We start from the raw sequence: 22,065 nt of genomic DNA on the forward strand, positions 1-22,065 counted from the left end.
CATGGAAAACAGCATTTCTAGTGGCCATCACTCCCCTTAGAAGGGTTAGTGAAATGCAAGCACTCACTATACAGGAACCTTTCCTCCAAATGCATCAGAACAAGGTTGTACTCCGCACCAACCCAAAATTTCTACCCAAAGTCATTTCTCCCTTCCATCTAAACCAGTCAGTAGAATTACCAGTCTTTTTCTCACAACCTCAAACCGTTGCGGAAAGGGCTTTACACACACTGGATGTTAAAAGGGCCTTACTTTACTACATCCAAAGAACACAACCTTTCAGAAAAACCAAACGGCTATTTGTCTCTTTCTCTCCACCACATAAAGGCAACCCTATTTCTAAATCGGGGATAGCTAGGTGGATTGTAAAATGCATACAGATTTGCTACCACAAAGCAAAACGAACGCTATCTGTTCCCCCTAAAGCCCACTCTACAAGGAAGATAGGGGCTTTTATGGCTTTTCTAGGGAACATACCACTAGATGAAATCTGCAAACCAGCGACATGGTCAACACCGCACACTTTCACAAAACATTACTGTGTAGATGTGCAAACCAAGCAACAAGCTAGTGTGGGCCAGGCTGTACTAAAAACACTGTTCCAAACAACTGCAACGGATGCCGGTGGTCGCCGCTAGGGTTGGGTACTGCTATATAGTCTATGCACAGTGTATAATCTGCAGCTCATATGCCTCGAACGGAATATGCTACTTACCAGTATGCATCTGTTCTTGGCATGTAGAGCTGCAGATCTATACACGCCCACCCGCCTCCCCGGCTACCTGTATCCGTTCCAGTCTATCTTATTTAGATGCAACACACATGGGTTTCTTTACTGTTATTACTACGCTCCATCTTTCCCTGCTGGCGAAAATCAATCTGAGGATGGAGCCGAAGCCCATGCGCAATACGAACCAAAGGAGGAGTCACCGACCTTGTGACTTCCAAAGACTTTCCAAGAGGAAAAACAAACTGCAAACATCCGGGCCCAACACCAGATGGCGATCTATGCACAGTGTATAGATCTGCAGCTCTACATGCCAAGAACAGATGCATACTGGTAAGTAGCATATTCCTTCTGGCGAGCCGGAAATGAGTCATAACAACTGTACACTTGAGACACAATATATATGTATGGTATTTCTGTAACATGAACATAGTTGAAAGGCAATGGAGCACTAGTGCTAAGAATTTGTTTTCCCAAAATGTCCAGTGCTTGCGTTTGCTAAACAGAAGCCTCTATTATAATAAAGACAATTTTGTATGTGTTGGATCACCTGCCCTGCACCTTCCATCCTGGTATCCTAAGTTGGGTTTGAAGTATTACAACTGGTTTACTTCAGAGTTGTAACTTTCAGATTGGAAAAATACTAAGTCACACACCTGAAACCCACAATGTATCAGAACATTTAGATTAATTTTGCTTTCACCATTGTCTTTGGAGTTTACGTTTTGTCTTCAAAGTTGTGTTGCAACCAAAAAAGTGTGGCTTATGTGCTGCAACATGAAAGACATCTAAAGCTATACCACCACATCGGACTCTGCAATGACTACAAATGTTGTTGAAGTTAACACATTGAATCAACGCATCTATAACTATAGATTCCTGAAGACTCCTTGCTTGCCTTCTGGGTCATATGAGAATGTCTCTTTGAGGACAAATTCGAAATAACACATTAAATCTTCACAAGCTGATCAAAATTGTATTTGTAATCTAGAGCTCTTACGAGATCATCATTAATAAAGCTGTTTGGTCTGAGCATTTTAGCTGTAAACATACTTTCCATCATATTTGTGAGTGATGATGGGCTTACTCTGCTGCCATAGACTTGAAGGTTACAGAGGTTGTAGTGGCAATTTAGACCATCCATACCATTGAGGATACTTAGTAAATCTCAGTTAAACCTGGAGGAAGTACAATTTTGAGAGACCATTTCCAAAGGCTTATTCACTTTTGGTGCTGCTTCTGAACTGACGGATTCTTGACACTGATAACATCTTTGTCCCCAAAAAGAACACTGAGTTAATGAGTCCTGGTTGCTCGACACTCCAATATTCTAGCACAGCATATAGTATTTACTTGAAGCAAAAGTGTTTGTTCATCCCCAACACAGGACATATTATGGCAAGACCTCCGGAGGATGTACTTATCCTCAGAGCCACAGCTAAATCATCCACTTTCTGGCAAGATTTGTACCTAGTAAACTACATTTCAGCAGGCATTTTCACCTAATATACACCATTATCATGTCCCTAAGTGGTGTAAGCCAACTAAACCAGCCAGCAACCACTTGTACCACACAACCTAGTATTATATTCACAACCTATGACCCAGATAAAGAGGCGACCAGGACCAAAAATGTTCAGACCTTATCCCTTTTTCTGAAGATGACTAGAACACACATTTAGTAGTCCGGTAATGAAGAACCGCTAGAGTGGAATCCCAGTAAAGCATCACCCTCAGACAAAACTTCAACTTTCAATGCAGTAATTCATTCTGCTCCTTTCCAGCATGTGGTCCCAATGGCCATAGGAAACTCTGATGAGTTTGTCATTAATGCATTGTCCAAAACTGGAAAAACTCTGCAGATATACCAATGCTAAGATCTTTCTTAATTTTGGCTGAAAATTCTAAACCTAGTGAAGCCCATTATAGGATCCCCTTTATAGTTGAGATCATGTCCCCCAAGACTATCGTAGTTCATACATCTAGAAAGAGATCTATCAACCAGCATTTCATTGAAGGACCACTTCTTGATAAGGATAACAAATGCCCTGCCTTTGTGAAGAGAGTGGTGATGAACTCAGTAAACTCTTGTTGCATTACCAACTCTCAAGCATTTCTCAGCAGTTATAATTGTTTCCAATAATGGAAGATCTTTTCTACCACCTTTAAGAAAAAGGGAAAATAAATTGTAGCTAAAGGAAAAATTATATCTGAAAGAAATAAGTTAGTTATAGATTCCTTACCTTACAATTTCCCCCAGGCGTCTGACTGGATCCGGAAAGTTTTTTCGTCAGCAGTACCTGTGCGCGTCGGAAGGTGGCGTCGGTCAGCTCCGCATCCGTCGTTGGCGTTGTGATCACTGGGATGACGTTGCGGTAGCTACTTAGACGCCGCCCTCGCGTTTTGACGTTGGATCTCTTTTTCCGCGCAAGCCAGCGCAGATCCGTGGAGAGCGGTACCTCCAGTCATTTTTTGACTGATCTTTTTGAACGACTTTTGCCGACGTATTCTTTGAGTCTACGACTCCTGGTGCACGAGGGATGCCCGGCTTCAAGGCATGCGGTTCCTGTACCTGACTGATGTCGGTTACGGATCTGCACCGCGTGTGCCTCTCATGCCTGGAGCATGCCCACGATCCCAAGTCGTGCTCCGTCTGCCGGTCCATGGTTCTGAAGGCTTTGCGGGAAAGCTGCTTGAGCGCCGGCAGTCGTCTCCGCACCGTTCGAGGTCCCAGTCGCGAGGGAGATCGAGGGACCTATTGCGGAGCCATCACCACTCGTCCAAGTCATTGAAGTCTTCGCACTCAGGGTTGGGTAAGTCGAAGCACAAAAAAGTCAAAGAAGCATCGCCGCTCTTAGATGTCTCCCTGTCGGTCGGCTGATGAGACGAGGGATATAGGCAGTGCCCTTCCCGCGGCTCCGCGCGCGGAGCCTGAAGAATTGACTCCGGGCTTCCCTCCCTTCCCGGGACCCAGAGCGACTCCTGCCCAGCTTCGTAAATTTTACGAGGCAATACACGCCATCTTTGGGCAGCCCGAACCCGCCGGCGGACCTTTGGGCCCCGCGGAGTCTGTTTGGGTCAGAGGCCTTCTCCGCCGTCGGATCCGGCGCCGCAGGTCCCCCGTGGATACAGGCCTGGATCCAGAACGGCGCCGGTTGACCTTATTTCACCTTCACCGGCGCCTCTTCCTCTGGCACCGCAACATACGCCGGTCGTGTCCCCTGCCGGTGTCGACCCCGGCCTTTAACCCGATGTGGACCCGGAGCCCGACGCCGGCCATCGCGCTGAGAGGGGTTTTTGTGCCCCTGTTCACTCCTGGGATCCCTTTTCAGTCTGATTGGCAACCTGAAGGTGAGGAGGAGGAATGGTAAGGGTCAGGTGACCCATTAACTGATCAGCTAGGATCTGAACAGGACTGGAGAGAGGAACTGGGGGATGCCAGTGGTCTCAACACCTCCCCTGACCTTTGCATGTTGTCTCCTCCTACCGTGGCTACGGAGTAGGGAGCCTCATACACCGTGGTGCTGCGTCGGGTGGCCGAGGCTCTCAACCTCGAGCTTCTTACGGTGGCGGTCAGGACTACCCTCCTGACAGAGGTGCTTCAGCCGGCTACAAGCTCTTTGGAGCCCCTGTTGCCGTTTAATGAGGCCTTTACCGACGTCCTTTTGGGCACATGGTCCAGGCCCAACACGGGGGCTCCCGTGGAGAGGTTGATTGCCCAATGCCACCGGCTGGATCCGGGCGACCCCACTTTCCTCTCCCAACACCCCACCCCGGAGAGCTTGGTGGTCCAAGCTTCCACTTCGGAGAGCGCATTCCCTACCGCCCCACCGGAAAGGGAATCCAAGAAGCTGGATCATCTTGGGAAGAAGATTTTCTCTTCTGCCAGCTTGGGACATCGGTTAGTAAACACTGCATGTCTCTTGGGCCGTTATTCCCACTCTGTGTGTGATACGGTTGCGCAGGTGTCGCCTCAGTGTCCGGAGGAGGATACAGCAGACTCTCTAGGCAGGACAATTTCCACGTCTGTAGCCCTTCGTCGCACGCCTGGATGAGATAGACTGTCTTTTCGGGGGTTGTCCAGAACACTCTCATGGACATGCCCTTTGATGGCCGTCGCCTTTTTGGTGACAAAGCAGACCACGCTCTAGAGCGCTTCAAGGACTCACAGGCTACGGCCAAGTCCTTGGGCCTCTCCAGCCACCCAGCGCTGTCTGCTTTTCGCCCCTTTGGTGGCTACGCAAGGGGTGCCCCACTACATTCCGCCCAGAGACACAGGCCGCAGCAAGATTCCCAACCTTCACGCGGCCGGGGATGTAGGAACCACCGTCGTGGTTCAGAGGGCTAGCGGGCGGGCCAGTCCACCAGCCCCCCCCTCAGTAGCAGCCTCCAAACCCTCCTAGTCTGATCTTTCAGGCCCATCAAATGCCAGTGGGCGGCAGGATCCGCCATCACCTCCCCCACTGGCGCACCATCACGTCGAATAGGTGGGTTTTGCAGATAGTCCAAAGGGGCTACCCCTCCTGCCATGCCACCTCAATACCACCGCACGTTGGAGGATCACCTGGCACTTCTCCAACAGGAAGTTTTGGCTCTCTTGGCCAAGGGAGCCTTTGAGCGCCTTTCTGTCCCAGAAGTAGCTTGTGTTTGTTATTCCCACTAGTTTCCGGTACCCAAGAAGGACAAGGGCCTGCCTCCTCTCTTGGATCTCAGGAACGTCAACCGCTACGTCCGGAAGGAGAAGTTTGAGATGTTGATGCTTGCTCAGGTCTTGTCTGCCCTTGACCCTGGAGACTGGATGGTAGCGTTGGACTTGCAGGATGCTTATTTTCACATCCCCGGTCCACCGGCGTTACCTGCGGTTCACGGTAGGCCACGAGAATTTTCAGTTTACCGTGCTCCCCTTTGGCCTTACCAGTGATGGTGGTGGTCGCAGCTCACCTGCGCAGATCGGGGGTTCCAGTCTTCCCCTATCTCAACGACTGGCTGTTGAAGGCTGGCTCGCCCCAGGCATTCGTCTCCCACCTCCAGATTACAGCCGACCTTCTGCATTCGCTGGGGCTCTCCATCAATGTACAGAAGTCCCACCTGATTCCCTCTCAGAAGCTCCTCTTCATCGGAGTGGTTGTGGACTCGATGTGGTTTCGGGTTTATCCTCCCGAACAGCAAGTCCGGGATATTTGGGCTAGGATTCAGATCTTTCAGCCTCTATCCCGGGTTGTGGTCTGGAAAACCCTGAGGCTGCTGGGCCTCCTGCATCCTGCTGGTCAATCATGCCAGGTGGCATATGCGGGCTCTGCAGTGGGACCTGAAGTTACACTGGGTGCAGCATCAGAGGAATCTGTCCAGATCTCGGAAGGCACTGCACCTCAAATGCAGTGGTGGCTCACGAACCAAGTTTGGGTCAACGGCAGATCCCTCTCCCTTCCCCAACCAGAACGCACAGTGGTGACACTCATCCCTTCTGGGGTGGGGCGGCCAAATGGGAGAGGTGGAGATCAGTCCTCTGGTCTCCGGTGGTGTCCAGGCTACACATCAACCTTCTGGAGCTTCGGGCGATTAATCTTGCACTCAAGGCATTCCTTCCCTCTGTCTGGGGACGAGTAGTGCAAGTGGTCACGGACAACACAACCACCATGTGGTACTGCAACAAACAGGGCAGGGTGGGGTTGTGGACCCTATGTCAGGTGGCAGTCCGCCTCTGGACATGGTTGGAACTTCAGGGCATATCCCTGGTGGTTCAACACCTGGCAGGTTCCCTGAACGCCAGGGCGGACGAACTCCGCCTCGAGGGCATGATGGATCACGAATGGCGTCTTCACTCTGAGGTGGTGCAAGGTCTATTTCGTCAGTGGGGATAGCCCTGGTTAGATCAATTCGCCACCTAAGAGAACGCGCAATGTCAGCAAATCTGCGCGTTGGAAATTTCAAGGCGGCACTCGCTAGGCGACTTGTTTCGTCACGAGTGGAGTTGTGGTCTGTTGTAAGCCTTTCCGCCTCTACCACTTCTGCCCAGAGTGCTGAAAAAGATCAGGCGCAACTGGCCCCAAGTCATCCTTGTGGCTCCGGATTGTGCACGAAGACTCTGGTATCCCGAGCTGCTCAACATGGCCATCGATCCTCCGACCCGTCTGCCTCTTCGGAAGGATTTTGTATCGCAGCAACAGGGGACGGTCCTCCACCCGAACCTGTCCAGCCTCCACCTCCTTGCGTGGAGATTTAGCGGCGGCAGTTGACTTCTTTTGACCTGCCTCCTGAAGTTTCCGATGTAATCTTGGCAGCCAGACGTCCCTCCACTAAGACGGTATACGCCTGCCGGTGGGACAAGTTTGTGGCATGGTGCAAAGCAAAGGCTGTGGATCCCCTTTCTGCCCCTCTTTCTGAGGTTGTCTTGTTCCTTCCTTCTTTTTTTTAGATCAGCAGGGCTCTGCTCTGGGCAATATCAAGGGCTATCTTTCGGCCATCTCTGCCTTCCTTCGGCTTCCAGATCAGCTTTCTCTTTTCAAGTCCCCGGTGGTTAATCGTTTCTTGAAAGGTATAACTCATCTCTTTCCTCCTATTCCCTTCGTTATGCCTCAGTGGGACTTAAATCTAGTCTTAACCTTTTTAATGTGCTCTCCCTTTCAGCCTCTTCACAACTGTCCTTTGAGGCTTCTGACTCTTAAAACTGCATTCCTGGTAGCCATCGCATCTGCCAGAAGAGTGAGTGAGCTCCAGGCTCTTTCCTCCAAACATCCTTTCTTGTCTGTCCATGCGGACAAGGTGGTTCTCAGGACTCATCCTTTCTTCCTTCCTAAGGTTGTCACTGCCTTTTTTTACATAAAGCAGACCATCACTTTGCCCACCTTCTTTCCGCCTCCGCATCTGGACTCAAAACGTGCACTTTCTATTTCGATCGCACAAAACAGTTCTGTGTAGATGACCAACTCTTTGTTGGCTTTGTGGGCGTCAAGAAAGGTCGGGCTGTACACAAGTGAACCATTTCTCAATGGGGCTAAAAAGGAGCCTCCAGTGGGGCTACGCGCCCATTCCACCAGGGCGACGGCAGCCACGACTGCCTTGGGAAGAGGAATTCCTCTACATGACATCTGTCAGGCAGCTACGTGGGCATCACTGCACACTTTAACGAAACACTACTGTCTGGACAGCCAAGTCTGGAAAGACGGCTTCTTTGGCCATTCTGTTCTCCAGGACTTTTTAGTATGATCTTGGTTAGCAGACCCACCACCGGGGTTGGTATTGCTGGGGTATCTATTCTAAGGTAAGGAGTCTATAACTAATGTGTTTCTTTCAAATGAACAAGTTGCTTTCCTTCGGTAACAATATATCTGTAAAAAAATTTGTTATAGATTCCTTACCGCCCCACCCATACTCCCCGCTCTGCGAACTGATTTCTAGGGTTAAGGATATCCTTTCAGTGCCCTAGTTTTGTGCACCTGTGGTTTCTGGCGCGGAAAGTCGTGTACAGAACGGACGTCAGCGCTCGAGGGCGGCGTCTAAGTAGCTACCGCAACGTCCTCCTGGCGATCACGTCGCCGACGACGGTCGCGGAGTCGACCGGCGCCACAGTCCGATGAGCAGAGGTACTGCTGACGAAAAAAACTTTCCTGATCCTGTCTGACGCCTGTGGGTAATTCTAAGGTAAGGAATCTATAACTAACGTTTCCTACAGATATATTGTTACCGAAGGTAAGTAACTTGTACTTTACTGACAGTTGTCCTTAATTGGCCTCTGCTTGAATTCTGACTTGAACCTATGCGGTCTCCACTTACCATAGTTTTCTGTTCTTCATCATTTGTTCACAATAGCTAGGACAAAAATCCCCATCCAAAAATAAGGAAGAGTCACCTTATTGTTAAATTCAAATGTCATAGTCCGAAACCCATGTTACCTACGCATGATTTCTATTTGAAACTGAAAATGTGTTCATTATATTTATACTAACATCTGTGAACTGAACCAGGTATAGTGGATACACATTGCATTCATCTAGGTGCTTCATGTAGAGAGATACACTTGTGGGGTACCAATTGCAAACACTTGTACCAGCTTCTGTAGAACATTTCTAGCCTTATTGCAATCTGGCAACATCACTGAATTGTGTATTAGTCTGGGAACAATAATGCACTCCAAAGTAATCAGAAAGCTACCCTTTTTTACCTTTGCTTAGAAAATATTTTGTTTTACACTTGGAAGCATGCTAATCTTCAAACAGGGACTTTTCCTTCTACATTTTTAAGATGTTCATTCTTTTTATCAGCGCCTGTCAGGTCAAGGTTACTGCTTTTCGGCCTCCTTGCCTCCTTTATTAGCATCTGCTGCTATTGAGGCCCTCAACGTAATGGCAGACAATCCTGGTAAGTTTGCTGCTTTATCCCAATGTTGAGGATAGTGTGTTCTGGCATTCCACTGTTATCTATGTGTAAGCATTCAGTGTTCGTATGCAAGTTAAACTAAAATAATTTTCATGTCTACACTTTCATTATATCGTACTTTCCACAGCCTCATATTGATGTACCATTTCATGAGACCATGTAGGTTTTAATTACAGTAAAAAGTGTTTTTCTTTGTGGAGAAAATTACAAGTTAATCCTCCTTAGTAAGCTAAAATTGTATTCTAATGGATCGTAACTTTTGATTCAATGTTTTTGTTTTTTCATACCTACAGTATATGTATAGATGGCTGGAAACTTTAAGCTTTATGTGGTTCTTAAAGTGGATCCCTTTACAGATGTCACCGTATCCATGTGTCTTTTTTAGTAGATAATTTTCTTAAGTCTAATTTGAAACTTCCCCTCTTCTCATTTCTTGTGTTTTCCATTTCCATTATTTTAGCAGCAACTGGAGAGAGTATCTTGGACTATAAAATATACTAATGCTAACCAACTTTGCTGTCAGTCTGATTTTTAGATCTGGGTTTGACATCAGTTATCAAACCACCCTGTTGCTAACAATTAACATAGTGTGGGATTCGAGATTACTCTTTTCAACCATTAGCTTTCTTCAATGAACCTCGTTCAGCCATTGGCTTGCAAATTTGTTGATCATGTTTGGGCTCAGCTGAGTGAAGTGTGCATGCCTCATCTAATTCTATGGGTCATTTGTATATATCCTTTTGTCTCCACTTTGTGCTTGAGCTGAAGTGCATGAGGGGCTACTTTATAGCTGTAGCACTGTATGTTTTTACTGGCTCTTATATGTTAACGCTGCAATCTTAAGCACATTAAACCTAGACCAATTAACTTTTCCAGTGCTAGTCTTTCTTGTGGCTGTGGTCTAAGCTACCACCAATGCAAATTAGATCTGTTCATCAAAGCCACCCTGTACTTATAAAAATAAGCAAAACACATGTCTGTGGGGGGTTGGAAAAAAAGACCTGCCAGTAGTAATGCTGGGTAAAGATATTAATTGTCATTGGTGTATGGACAACTGTTTTGATTTTGTTTGTCAGAGTTTCTAGAATCAACTTTATATAAACATTATGTTCGAGGCATATGAGCTGCAGATTACACACTGTGCATAGATCTCCATCTGGTGTTGGGCCCGGATGTTTGCAGTTGTTTTTCCTCTTGGAAAGTCTTTGGAAGTCACAAGGTATGCGACTCCTCCTTTGGATCATATTGCGCATGGGCTTCGGCTTCATCCTCAGATTGTTTTTTTCCACCATTGGGCTCGAATGTGTTCTTCGCGCTCCGGTTCCGAACCGTTTTCAGTTCTTCTGATCAGCGGTCAATCCTTCCCTTTCCGCGGTATTGTTTCGATCGCGATCTCCACACTCGACGCGACTCATCGTTCGAAGTCTTTGATTCCGGTCGTCGACGAAGGCCTTCGGGCCTACCTGAGCTCCGGTCCTGGCTGATGGAAAGGACTCCATTTAAGAAGTGTCCTCAATGTGGGTTAGAGTTTCCCCACACCGATCTCCATGAGGTGTGCAACTTCTGCCTCTCCCCAGACCACGAGGCAAGAGACTGTCCGGCTTGCAATTCCTTCCGGTTGAAGAAGACCATTTGGGACCAACGGGCGAGGAGAACAATGGCACACTCGTCGACTGCGATCCGACATCACTTCGGCACAGAGGGGCTTGAGGACTAACATCGACCCAACCCCCCCCCCCCCCCCCCCACCCCCATGGCATCGAAAAAGGCTTCGGTCACGCCTTCGCTCTCGGGCCTAGGCACGACCAAAGACACGGCTTCACATACTTCGCTTTCGGGCACGGTTAAGAAGTCCATCAAGCTTTCTGGCGCCTCGGGCTTGAGCCAACCTGCCGTCGGTGCCGAGAAACACTCCTCGGCACCAGCACCAAAAAAGATGCCCTCTTCCTCCTCCACACCGAGCTCCACACCGAAGCACTCGGCGCCGAAGACTGGCTCCTCGGTACCAACACCATCCCCGGAGCCGAGCAAAAAATCAAAGGCCCTCGACACCCACACCTCGAAGCCGAAAGTCATCTCGGAACCGAGGAAACAACCAGACATTTCTAAGCCGCACGGTTCAAAACAACGAACCGATGCAGACTTGAAGACTAAAAAACCTACAACTCAGACACCTTCGGTGCCGAAGGATAGCCCCCCCCCCCCCCCCCCCCCCCCCCCCACAGACCTCAAAAGCGCTAGCCTATCCCAGTGCTGCCAGGATAGCAAGCATTCAGGCTCTACGCACCAAATTTCAACTGTAACACTCTCTTCCAGCTCGAGTGTTCATGCAACTTATAGGAACGACGGCCTCTTGCATATTCATAGTACCTCACGCAAGACTCCAGATGCGTCCTCTCCAAGAGTGCTTAGCGCGCCAATGGAACCAGGCCCAGGGTCAGTTGACAGATCTGGTGTTGGTAGACTGTGGTGCCCATCGCTCTCTACAGTGGTGGACCACCAAAAACCTTTCCAAAGGGCGACCGTTCCTGGAACCAGTTCCTCAGAATGTACTGACAGCGGACGCATCGCTCTCCGGCTGGGGAGCTCACCTACTACATCACACCATGCAGAGCAGGTGGACACCTCAACAAAAGTTATTCCACATCAACCATCTGGAGTTGCTGGCCATATTATTAGCCGTAAAGGCCTTTCAAACCCATGTCTCAGGCAAGGCCGTCCTAGTCCGCACTGACAACATGACAGCCATGCACTATATACAAAAACAAGGCAGCACACACTCTCCGCAGCTCTCTCAGCTAGCACAGAGCATATGTAGATGGGCCGTACCCCAAAAAATCTTTCTCCTAGCCCAACATGTCCCAGGAGTCCAAAACACTATGGCCGATCTGCTGAGCAGAAAAAACAGCAGATCCACAAGTGGGAACTCCATCCACAAGTTCTACATCTGTACTTTCAAATGTGGGGCATCCACAGATAGACCTCTTCGCCACCCACGAAAACGCCAAATGCCCAAGCTTTGCCGCCAGATATCCACACCCGTTGTCCAAAGGCAATGCGATATGGATGAACTGGTCAGGCAGATTTGCGTACGCCATTCCGCCTCTCCCACTCATTCCATTAGTGGTGCACAAACTACAGCAACACTCCCTCACTCTCATCCTAGTAGCTCCAACTTGGGCCAGACAACCGTTGTACACCACACTGCTGGAACTATCTGTAGTACCGCACCAAAAGTTACACCTCTCTCCACGCCTCCTAACCCAGAACCATGGAGAGATCATGCACCCGGACCCAGCTTAGCTCAACCTTGCGATCTGGCTCCTGAAATCCTAGAATTCGGTTATCTAAATCTTCCCCCTGACTGTATGAACGTCATTAGAGAAGCTAGACGACCTACTACTAGAGCTTGCTATGCAGCCAAGTGGAAACGGTTTGTGATCTATTGTCACCACAATAACTACAATCCCCTAGATGTGTCCATTCAACACATCATAGGCTATTTACTACACCTACAAAGTTGTAACCTAGCCTACACGTCTATTAGACTGCACCTTGCGGCCATAGCAGCTTATTTACAAAACAGGCAACATCTATCACTCTTTAGATTACCTGCCATAAACGCCTTCATGGAAGGCCTTAAAAGGTTGATTTCCCCCCAGAGTACCACCCTCACCTGTGTGGAACCTAAACATCGTTCTCACAAGACTAATGGGGCCTCCTTTTGAACCGCTACACAGATGTGAACTTCAATTCCTAACATGGAAAACTGCTTTGCTTGTAGCCATTACTTCCCTCATTAGGGTCAGTGAGATACAAGCACTCACCTTTCAAGAACCCTTTCTGCAAATGCACCATAACAAGGTTGTTCTCCGCACTAATCCTAAATTCCTCCCTAAAGTCATTTCTCCCTTTCACCTAAACCAATCTGTGGAACTGCCCGTATTCTTTTCGCAGCCACAGACCATTGCAGAAAGAGCTCTCCACACACTGGATGTCAAAAGAGCCTTACTCTACTACATCGAGAGAACACAATCCTTTCGTAAGACCAAACAACTGTTTGTCGCTTTCTCACCACCACATAAAGGCAACCCCATCTCCAAATCTGGGATAGCTTGGTGGATTGTTAAATGCATACAGATTTGCTACCACAAAGCAAAATGCAGGCTATCTGTTCCCCCTAAAACCCACTCTACACGTCAGATAGGGGCTTCCATGGCATTTTTAGGGAACATCCCCTTAGATGATAATTGCAAAGCAGCTACATGGTCTACACCACGCACTTTCACTAAACACTATTGTGTAGATGTGCAAACTAAACAGGCTAGTGTGGGCCAGGCTGTCCTCAAAACACTATTTCAAACAACTGCAACAGATACTGGTGGTCGCCGCTAGGAGCGAGTACTGCTATATAATCTATGCACAGTGTGTAATCTGCAGCTCATATGCCTCGAACGGAATATGCTACTTACCAGTATGCATCTGTTCTTGGGATGTAGAGCTGCAGATCTACACGCGCCTACACACGCCCACCCGCCTACCTTTATCTGTTCCAGTTTATCTTATTTAGATACAGCACACATGGGCATCTTCACTGCTTATTGCTACGCTCCATTTCCCCGCTTGCGACAAAAAATCTGAGGATGGAGCCGAAGCCCATGTGCAATATGATCCAAAGGAGTCACATACCTCGTGACTTCCAAAGACTTTCCAAGAGGAAAAACAACTGCAAACATCCGGGCCCAACACCAGATGGCGATCTATGCACAGTGTGTAGATCTGCAGCTCTACATGCCAAGAACAGATGCATACTGGTAAGTAGCATATTTCTTTTAGAACAAAGCCTCTGGAAAATCTTGTATTGACTTCATGATCTTGATGAGTAGCTACCTCCGTACTAGAAGAAAACTTTGCATAACCATAATGTTTCTGATTTAGAACACCACAGGGAATTGATCAGTGGGTGGCAGATTTCTTTCCTTCTGACTGGCTGATGAAGGCATATTGCAAAATATAGGCATTTAGATGTTTTTTTTAAATCTTTCTCATATAGGAATATGCCTTTGGCTGTCTCCAGGGCCTTGTTGAGTGTAGGGATACCAAACATGCACAAGATATCCTGTGCCTGCCCTTGACTGGATCCGGAAACGTTTTCAAGCATTGTTCCAGCGCACAGCTAAGTGGTGCCATATAGCTACGTGCTGGCTCTGTACTGCCCTGGTAGTGACGGTGTGGAGACACATATAACTGCCACCCTTGTGCGCTGATGTCAGTTCCTTTCTTTCAGCCCCTTCTGATGCGTCGAAAGCTCTCAAATTAGTTAGCCTACAAACGACACCTAAAATGAAAATCCAGTGTGCTAACGAATGATGCCCCAACCCAAACTACAGGATTCACACCGCACACTTACTGTAGAAAACAGATGTCGGTCACAGAGCAGCACAGGGTGCCTCTTTGATGTTTGGTTTAGGGACATGACTTTAAGTAATACGATAAGTGTGCCCTCATGCACCCCAAAGTTGACCCGGAAACCAAAAGCGAAGCTGTAAGTTACTGAAAATAAGAATTCATCAGAAGAATTGTGTAAGTGATGCTCTCGGTTGAAGATGTGGACTCGTTCTTGCTCCTGGGGACGTTCCTGTGAATGGTCATCCTTGTGGTCCAAGTCATCCAATAAGCCCAGATCTAAGACCAAGCGAAAATGTAAAAAAAAAAAAAAAAAAAGCGCAACAGATCGTTCCATTCTGTATCCAAGGAAAGGATGTCATTATTTCAGTTGGTCACCCTTGGATTCCTGGGTCGTAGAGCAAATTCCCCTAAATGATCCTGGTGCACCTCAAATTCCATACATTATTGGCGATGCTGCTTCAGATTGAGGCGTTCTAAAGAGGCCATGCTTGAGATTTTCAGCGCACTTCCAGCTCCCTCTGACACTCCTTTGGGCCTCAAGGAAGCGCAAGGAATCCAGTCTGGTTCTCACTGGCAGGTCCGTCCCTGTTTTCTTGTGCTTTATGACCCATTCTGGGTCTCATATTGGCTCTTTTGCCCATGTCTACTCTGGACCTGCACCAGGCCAAGCTTCTTGTTGATGCCAGTACCAGTTCTACTAGAGCTGGAAAAGATCTGGTGCTGATCCTGGTGCCTGTCCCCCAAATGGACTTTAGCCCGATCTCCACGATGTTGCACTATGAAATTACTAATGCACAACTAGTCATCATGTAGCCTGGCCCTGTACTCTAATGCCTCTTATCTGGGCTACTGCAACAGCAGAGGTTCCATATTTTTTTTTACTCTGTGATCATCCTATCCCACCAGAGGGAGATTATAATTATGGTGGGAAGAGGGACGAGGGTGGAGATGGATATGGTAATTTTTCCCCTTATGACTATGATAATCTTTACATTGACGTGCAGGAGGCCAATAGTATTGATACCCCCTCTGTTACAGGGTTGGATTTGCCACTTGGTCCGCTGTGAGAAAGCGTTATTAGTTGGGATTGCTTGTAATCCACCACAAGTAATAAAGGCACTAACTTTTAAGGTCCTGTTATAGGTCTCAGTAAATTAAAGCTGAGCTCAACCTTGGTAGCTATGGTACAGAGCTGACCAGCTTAACTTCCAGAAAATGGGTAAAGCATTTAGTAATCCAAAAACAGTTAAAAGTCAAAAGCACAACACAATAAAAAAATCTAACTCCAATTTCTTAAAATAGAGGATAATTTTATGAGCAACATGACACCAAAATGACCAATATTCAATAAGTCAACTGCAGAGATGTATTTTTAAAGACTTAAGTAAAATAAGAGCGCTAGAAAGTGCAAAGTGCCGATGGTAGTGAATGGTCACTATAGTCTGGGTCTGAGGTGTGATTTTACACCGGCTGCGATAGAGCACATTTGGTACAGCATCCAGGTCTGACCGGACAGTTTACCTTAGGAGTTAGTCTTTTTTCTTGAAGTCAAAATCCTACATGGGGGCCAAGCCATCCATGGGGGGGGGGGGGCTACATGGTGTCGGACAGGCTTTGGACTAAGTCCAGGTGAAGCAGTTTGTTTTGGCAGGAAATGCTATGAACTGAAAAATTTGAATTCTGCAAGTCCTTTCACTGGTGGGATACTTTTGGCGCCACCACCAGGTCAAGATTTTTAGATTCTGAGCTAGTCTGTATTTCGGAATTTGACATCCTCCAGCAGGGCAATTCAAAAGGTCTCTTGCAGCCTTTTTGTCCCTGTATCCATTCAGGAGACCAGCCAGCTCACCATTTGAGTCCACTTCTTTTACCTGGGTGCAAGTGGGAGCAGGTCCAGCCCTCAGGTCTTCTCACTTTGGCACTAACTTGTGGGTGGGGTGACGCCTGGCCTCTCCCTAACTACTGGGGTAAAATATTCCAATGGTAATCCTTCCCAATTTATCAGAGGTTTCTATGTGCCCAACTGCAGATAAACCCAAAGTGCCCCTAACTCAGCAAATCGAAGATCTTGAAACACTTCTGCCCTTGTGCAGAACCTGTGTGCTCACCGCCCCCCCACCCCTCTCCAGAAGTGTGGTCAGGATAATGAGCAGCCTCTCCCCTATGGTCATTCCGACCCAGTTTTTTGGGGGCAGCTTTCCTTCACTGGGTTTGGTTCCTGACTTGCTGGGAGGACAAAGCAAGGTTCAGGTGTCATCAGACATTTGCTTATGACAGGAGAGTCCCCTTTAAATAAGATTGAGTGCCTGGTCTTCCTGGCAGGGGGATAAAGACCTCCTAACACCAAGGCCATTGCCTCTGCTCTTAGAGCCGTTTTCACACCTCATCAGGGTGATACACCAGCTGGTGAGTAGTGGAGAGCTAATGCAAATTAGCCGCCAGTAGCTTTAGACGGAAAAAAGGTAACATTCTTAAAGTCCCTTTTACTTGATAATTATCAAAAGAAATCTGACCTCGCTATTAATTGGGTTTTAAATCATTTTTCTAGCTAGTCTCTAGTTTGAGATATCAGAATTCATATTTAACTTTGCTTCCCTGTGTTTCTCTATGGGCAGTGTTAGAATTTGGGATTCTGGTTAGTAGAGGTATTGTTCGAAATGGGGCTCTCTAGTTGACAGAGGTAGGTACCTTTGTCCAAATTGGGACTCTTGCTTCTAGTCAGGATAAGGGCTACACACTTTAGATAACCCTGCAACTGCAGGCCAACCCCACACAGCAAAGGGGCAGTACTCCTCCTCACAGCTCTCCAGCTCTTCTCCTTAGCAAAGATTCCTCTTGAGTCCAGAAGTGATCTAAATTTCTGGTATTTAAGGTCCACTACTTATACCCCATTTTGTCTTTGTTCTCTTTGTGGAAGGGTCTCTGAACCCAGTACAAACCAGTTCTGTCCTCACTGGTGCAGTATGGCCACAGGGAGTGGAGACAGCATAGTGCATGGGAGACAGGCCCTATTCAGGTGTATGAAAAACTCCTCCCACTACTCTAAATGCAGTCATGCCCTATTTAGCTCCAGTCTGAGTCATCCAGGAAGGGCCAGGCACACCTCAACGCCACCCCATCCCAACCCCAGGTGGCTGTCTGCAGTGAATGTTCATCCCCATCCACTCTCACTCCAAAACCAGACAGTCAATCCACAAACAGGCAGAGGCACACAAAATGGTGAAACAAGAAAGGGTCTACTTCCTAAAAGTCGCATTTTCAAACACATAATTTAAAAAACATCTTTACTAAAAGATGTGTTCATACATTCTGAGTTTAGAGAGCCTCAACTTTATTCTTCTATCTTGTCACAATAGGAAATTATATTTGTAACATGTTACAAAGGATTTCCCATTCTATCCTATGGGACATATAGCCTTTCAATAGTGAAAAATTTAATGATCAGTATTTCACCACCAGGAGATGTCACACACACCAGTACATGTCCCACCTTCCATATACACTGCACCCTGCCCATGAGAGGTTGTGGGGGGGTACCTTGGGCCTACCACAGGGGTGTCTTACATGAATGAAAAGGGAAGGTTAGGGCCTGGCAAGTGGGTGCACTTGCCAGGTAGACATGGCAGTTTGAAACTTTCCGCAGGCACTGCAGTGGTAGGTCTGAGATACCTTTTCAAGGCTACTCCTGTGGGTGGCATAAAAAGGTGCTGCAGGCCCACTAACATTTGATTTACAGGCCCTGGAACACTCTGTGAAATTTACTAGGGATTTACCAGTAAGTTAAATATGCCAATCGGGGAGAACCAATTGTAATCACAATTTACACAGGGAGCACTTGCACTTTGACATTGATCAGCAGTGGCAAAGTGCCCAAAGCAAACCAAATCCAGCACTGCATCAAAAATACAGGCGGTAGAGGCAAAAAGTCAGGAGAAACCACGCCAAAGATGCCAAGTCTAACACGTAATTACCTTGTCCAAGCAGGGACCACAATCCTAGTCAGGTTAAATCAGTAACTGTTGTATGCACCGCCATTCCTCGGGGCTTGTATGATGAATTCAGATGTCCACCTCCAGGCTCCACCAAGTCTGCATGCTATGATAGCAGACTATTGGACAGGCAGGGCAAGGGAAGGGGTGTTGGGGTAGAAATAGCAGAGAAGGAGATCTTTAAAAGAATATTGACAATATGAAGCTTGCTATCAATACTCTCTAGTATGGTGTATATAATGTGTCACATAGCACTGTTACTTGTGTGTGAGCCTGACTTGGATTCTGATTGGGTGGTTTGGTAGTGTTGCATGAACATTTAAGAAATAAAGCACAGGGGGAGGAGCCAAGATGGCGACCGGGACGGCAGCGTAGACTCCCGGCTCCGTGAACCTCCGCATCCCGCACGAATATCCTGCCTGAGATCCTCAACCTGTGCTACGTGGTCGTGTTTCTGAAGGAGAGGGGCTCCCGACTGTGTGACTCCGAGGTTTCTAGCAGTGCTATCGCCGGAGAAAACTGCATCTGAACCTTGCGGCCTGTGCGACCCTGGAGCCGGGACATCGAGTGGACGCCGTGGCCGGGTGGCAGTGCGACAACAGCGGCTGGTGGTGACTGGGTGGAGTCGGCTCACCGGAGCGGTGCCAAACTCGGCCTACATTTCGGCGTGGTCACTTCTACTGCCCAGTGTAGCTGACCGAGTACATGACCGGGGGCGCAAATCTTAGATCCTCCGGTGGCTGCCTCTGCCTTGCTGGTGAGCTGCCCGGCCGCCGTCCGTATCCTGCCCCGATCATTGCGGGCCGCCCCCGGATTTCTACGGGAGCTGGTCCGTGGTGGGGACGACTGTTGCCCGTGACCACGGATAGTTTTTTGCCTGCCCCCGGAACCCGGTCACCCGCGACGTGGACATCGCGACGCTTGTCCCGGGGTCCCGGCCCCGGTGATGGTCGGGCATACTTGGCGGCCATCTTGGGTCGATGAAGTCTACCATCCTGTCCGCTGGGCCGCAGCGGGCCTGTGAGCGTACGATTTTTGGGAGTGTGGCGGCGAGATCACAAAGAGCTGAGCTGGGGTACGGCGACCTCCTCGAGGCTATTGGTACTCTTCACTCCTCCTTGGTTCATGGTTTCGTGATCTTGGGGAGTAAGCTCGATGGTGTGGCGTCGGAGTTGGGGCAGTGGCGGCCCGCCTGTCCGCACGAACACAGAGTCTACCCACACTGCGCGCAGGAGGACGCTGTGGCGCCCACCCCTGAGGTTAGTGTACGACTGGACGCCCCGGCCAGTATGCTACAGTGTGTTCGACCTTCTGAGGGCCTGATCTGTCCCGGAGGCGTCGGACCTGAGTGGGATGTGGTGGCCTCATCCCGTGCATGCCCTCCTGCGACCCAGAGACAACTCCAGCAACTAATGTCTGCTTTGGCTGCTTCTGCCTTCCTGAACCTTGCGTGCAGAGCAGATCCTAGGGCAGCACTGGGAAGCCTGTTTCCTCAAGCGGCGGACTGTGTTGATGCTCAGAGACTTCCACCCCACCTGTGTGCGTCGCTTCTCTGTTGTTGTTGGACATTCCTCTGCCTAGGAACATTGGGTATGGTGCTGGGTCGAGGGGTTGGCATGGGCAGAATTCCAAAGAGTGGTCAGGGATGAGCCTGGCCCCTCGGGGGTGGTCGCCTAGTGGACGGGCGGGCTTGGGGTGGTGTGCTCTCCTGACATGGCTACTGGCACAATAGGTGCATAATGCTCCCCATCGAGGTTTGAGAAGATTGTTTTTGTGCTGTTCCTTGTTCACTTTAGGGGAACCTTACCGTGCGGGAGGGAGAAGCCGGGGGTCTGTTATGAAGGCCCTCCTCCAGTTTATAAATACTTTCTCTACCCCCCCGTCTGGTGGGGGTCCTTTCCTACTTCTTTTTCCCTATTCTCCTACATTTCGGGTCTGGTTCCAGGGCGACAGGCACACTGCTGGGGGGGGGGGCCGTACTCATCTGCAGAGGTGCAGGGTGGGGGGTTGGTGGAGGGGATTCTGTATTCTTTCATCTTTTTTTTTCCATGGCCTCCTTTTTCTTCTCTGATTCTTTTTGTTTTCTTTTCTGGGATCAGCGTGATACACCTCCTTTTGCTATGCCTCGTTGCCGTTCCATGTGTTCACAACTTCCGGGGTGTTCTTGGGGAGTTCTGGCGGGTGACTGCGGGCGCAACTGTATACTATGTGTTTCCCCATCCTGATGTTCTTGTGTTTGCGCCATTGACCGAATAGATTGCTGTAAATCGCTAACGTTCATTACTCCGCATATCCGTGATCGTTGTTTTTAACATTGCTTGTCACCTGATCCTTCCGCCTTGTTTCATCATAAAATGAAAACCTCTTTCTCCTGGTGCCCTACTTACGCTGTTCACAGTATTAGCAGTACGATTTTGCTCCCCGAAGTGCTGCCTGTGTTTATACCTGTTGTTATTGCTCTGATCGCTTAGCGGCCGGCCCTGGGGGGTTGTAGGCCCATACTTGTTCTTATTGAACTGTCAATAAAGGTTTTCAAAAAAAAAAAAAAAAAGAAAGAAATAAAGCACAATGTGATATCACCTCTGTGTACTGCGGTTATTTCTTAGACTATCACTAACATCACAAGGTCAAGGTGACCATATATACTGCTACTGCATTTCGTACCATAAAGTATCTTGTTGTAAGTCTTGTCTGTTAGATAAATCTGTAATCAGATGCCACAGGTTTAATACATAGACTCATGAAATGGTACAGTAGTTCTGAATAGTTTCTCCAGCTGCATCTTCAATGTGGGAAATAGAAAAAACACTGCTCTGTAGTTTCTGGTTTATCTAAATACAGTATTTTTTTGCCTGGTCTCTCCTTTGTTTTCCTGAAATTATCCACTCTCAGGACATGCCTCGTGAGAGATTAAATTGTATAACACTAGAAGTTCGAACAGTCACATGAGCGCAACACGCATACCCCAGATGCCTGTCCGTTCTCTCGTTTGAAATGTCCAGTATTGCCACTGTTATTATCCTTTTGTATAAAACGGCCACTTAGGCTCCACACGAAAGGGCCATAGATTCCTGGATATCCCCGCAGCAGCCTCTGGTTAGTAGAGAGCAGCCGTCGAAGGATCAGCTGTTTCTTGTTTTTGGAGAAGGAGCCGGCAATCAGCTGCTCCCTCGCATCATGAGTACCACAGGAGTGCCAACACAGACGCTGCGAGAAGAATAACTAGCGGGCAGTGTTGGGCGGGGTGCTTTTATAGTAATGCTCCTCCCAAGATGGCCGCTGCTGTACAGATACTGGGACATGATCCTTGACTGCTACTGGAGCTTTGGCAACATGGATTGATCCTCCAACAATAAAAAAACAGCTCACAGAAGTCAACATAAAACACAAAGAAGCAAGGTCTGTTATATAGTCTGTTCTGTTCACTTTTATGTGCATGCAACATTCATCCAAGAGTTTCACAATGTAAAGAGTGAGCCATGTGAAGGCAGCATATCCAGAACCTCCCTCCTGTGCCTGTAATGTCACCTGCCACACAGTCTATGCCCCACGGGGCAGGCATTA

At 48.2% G+C, this 22,065-nt stretch overlaps 1 protein-coding gene across 1 annotated transcript in view; it reads left to right on the plus strand.

Moving 5' to 3' along the window:
- SPTLC1 (serine palmitoyltransferase long chain base subunit 1) overlaps nt 1–22,065 on the plus strand; it is a 341,715-nt gene that overhangs the window by 175,532 nt on the left and 144,118 nt on the right. The window contains exon 11 of the mRNA XM_085632720.1: nt 8,989–9,085. Within this exon, the coding sequence (XP_085488846.1) occupies nt 8,989–9,085 (97 nt within the window). The remainder of the gene's footprint in view (nt 1–8,988; nt 9,086–22,065) is intronic.

This window comes from Triturus cristatus, chromosome 2_1 (genome assembly GCF_964204655.1).
Source record: "Triturus cristatus chromosome 2_1, aTriCri1.1, whole genome shotgun sequence".
NCBI classification, from domain to species: domain Eukaryota; kingdom Metazoa; phylum Chordata; class Amphibia; order Caudata; family Salamandridae; genus Triturus; species Triturus cristatus.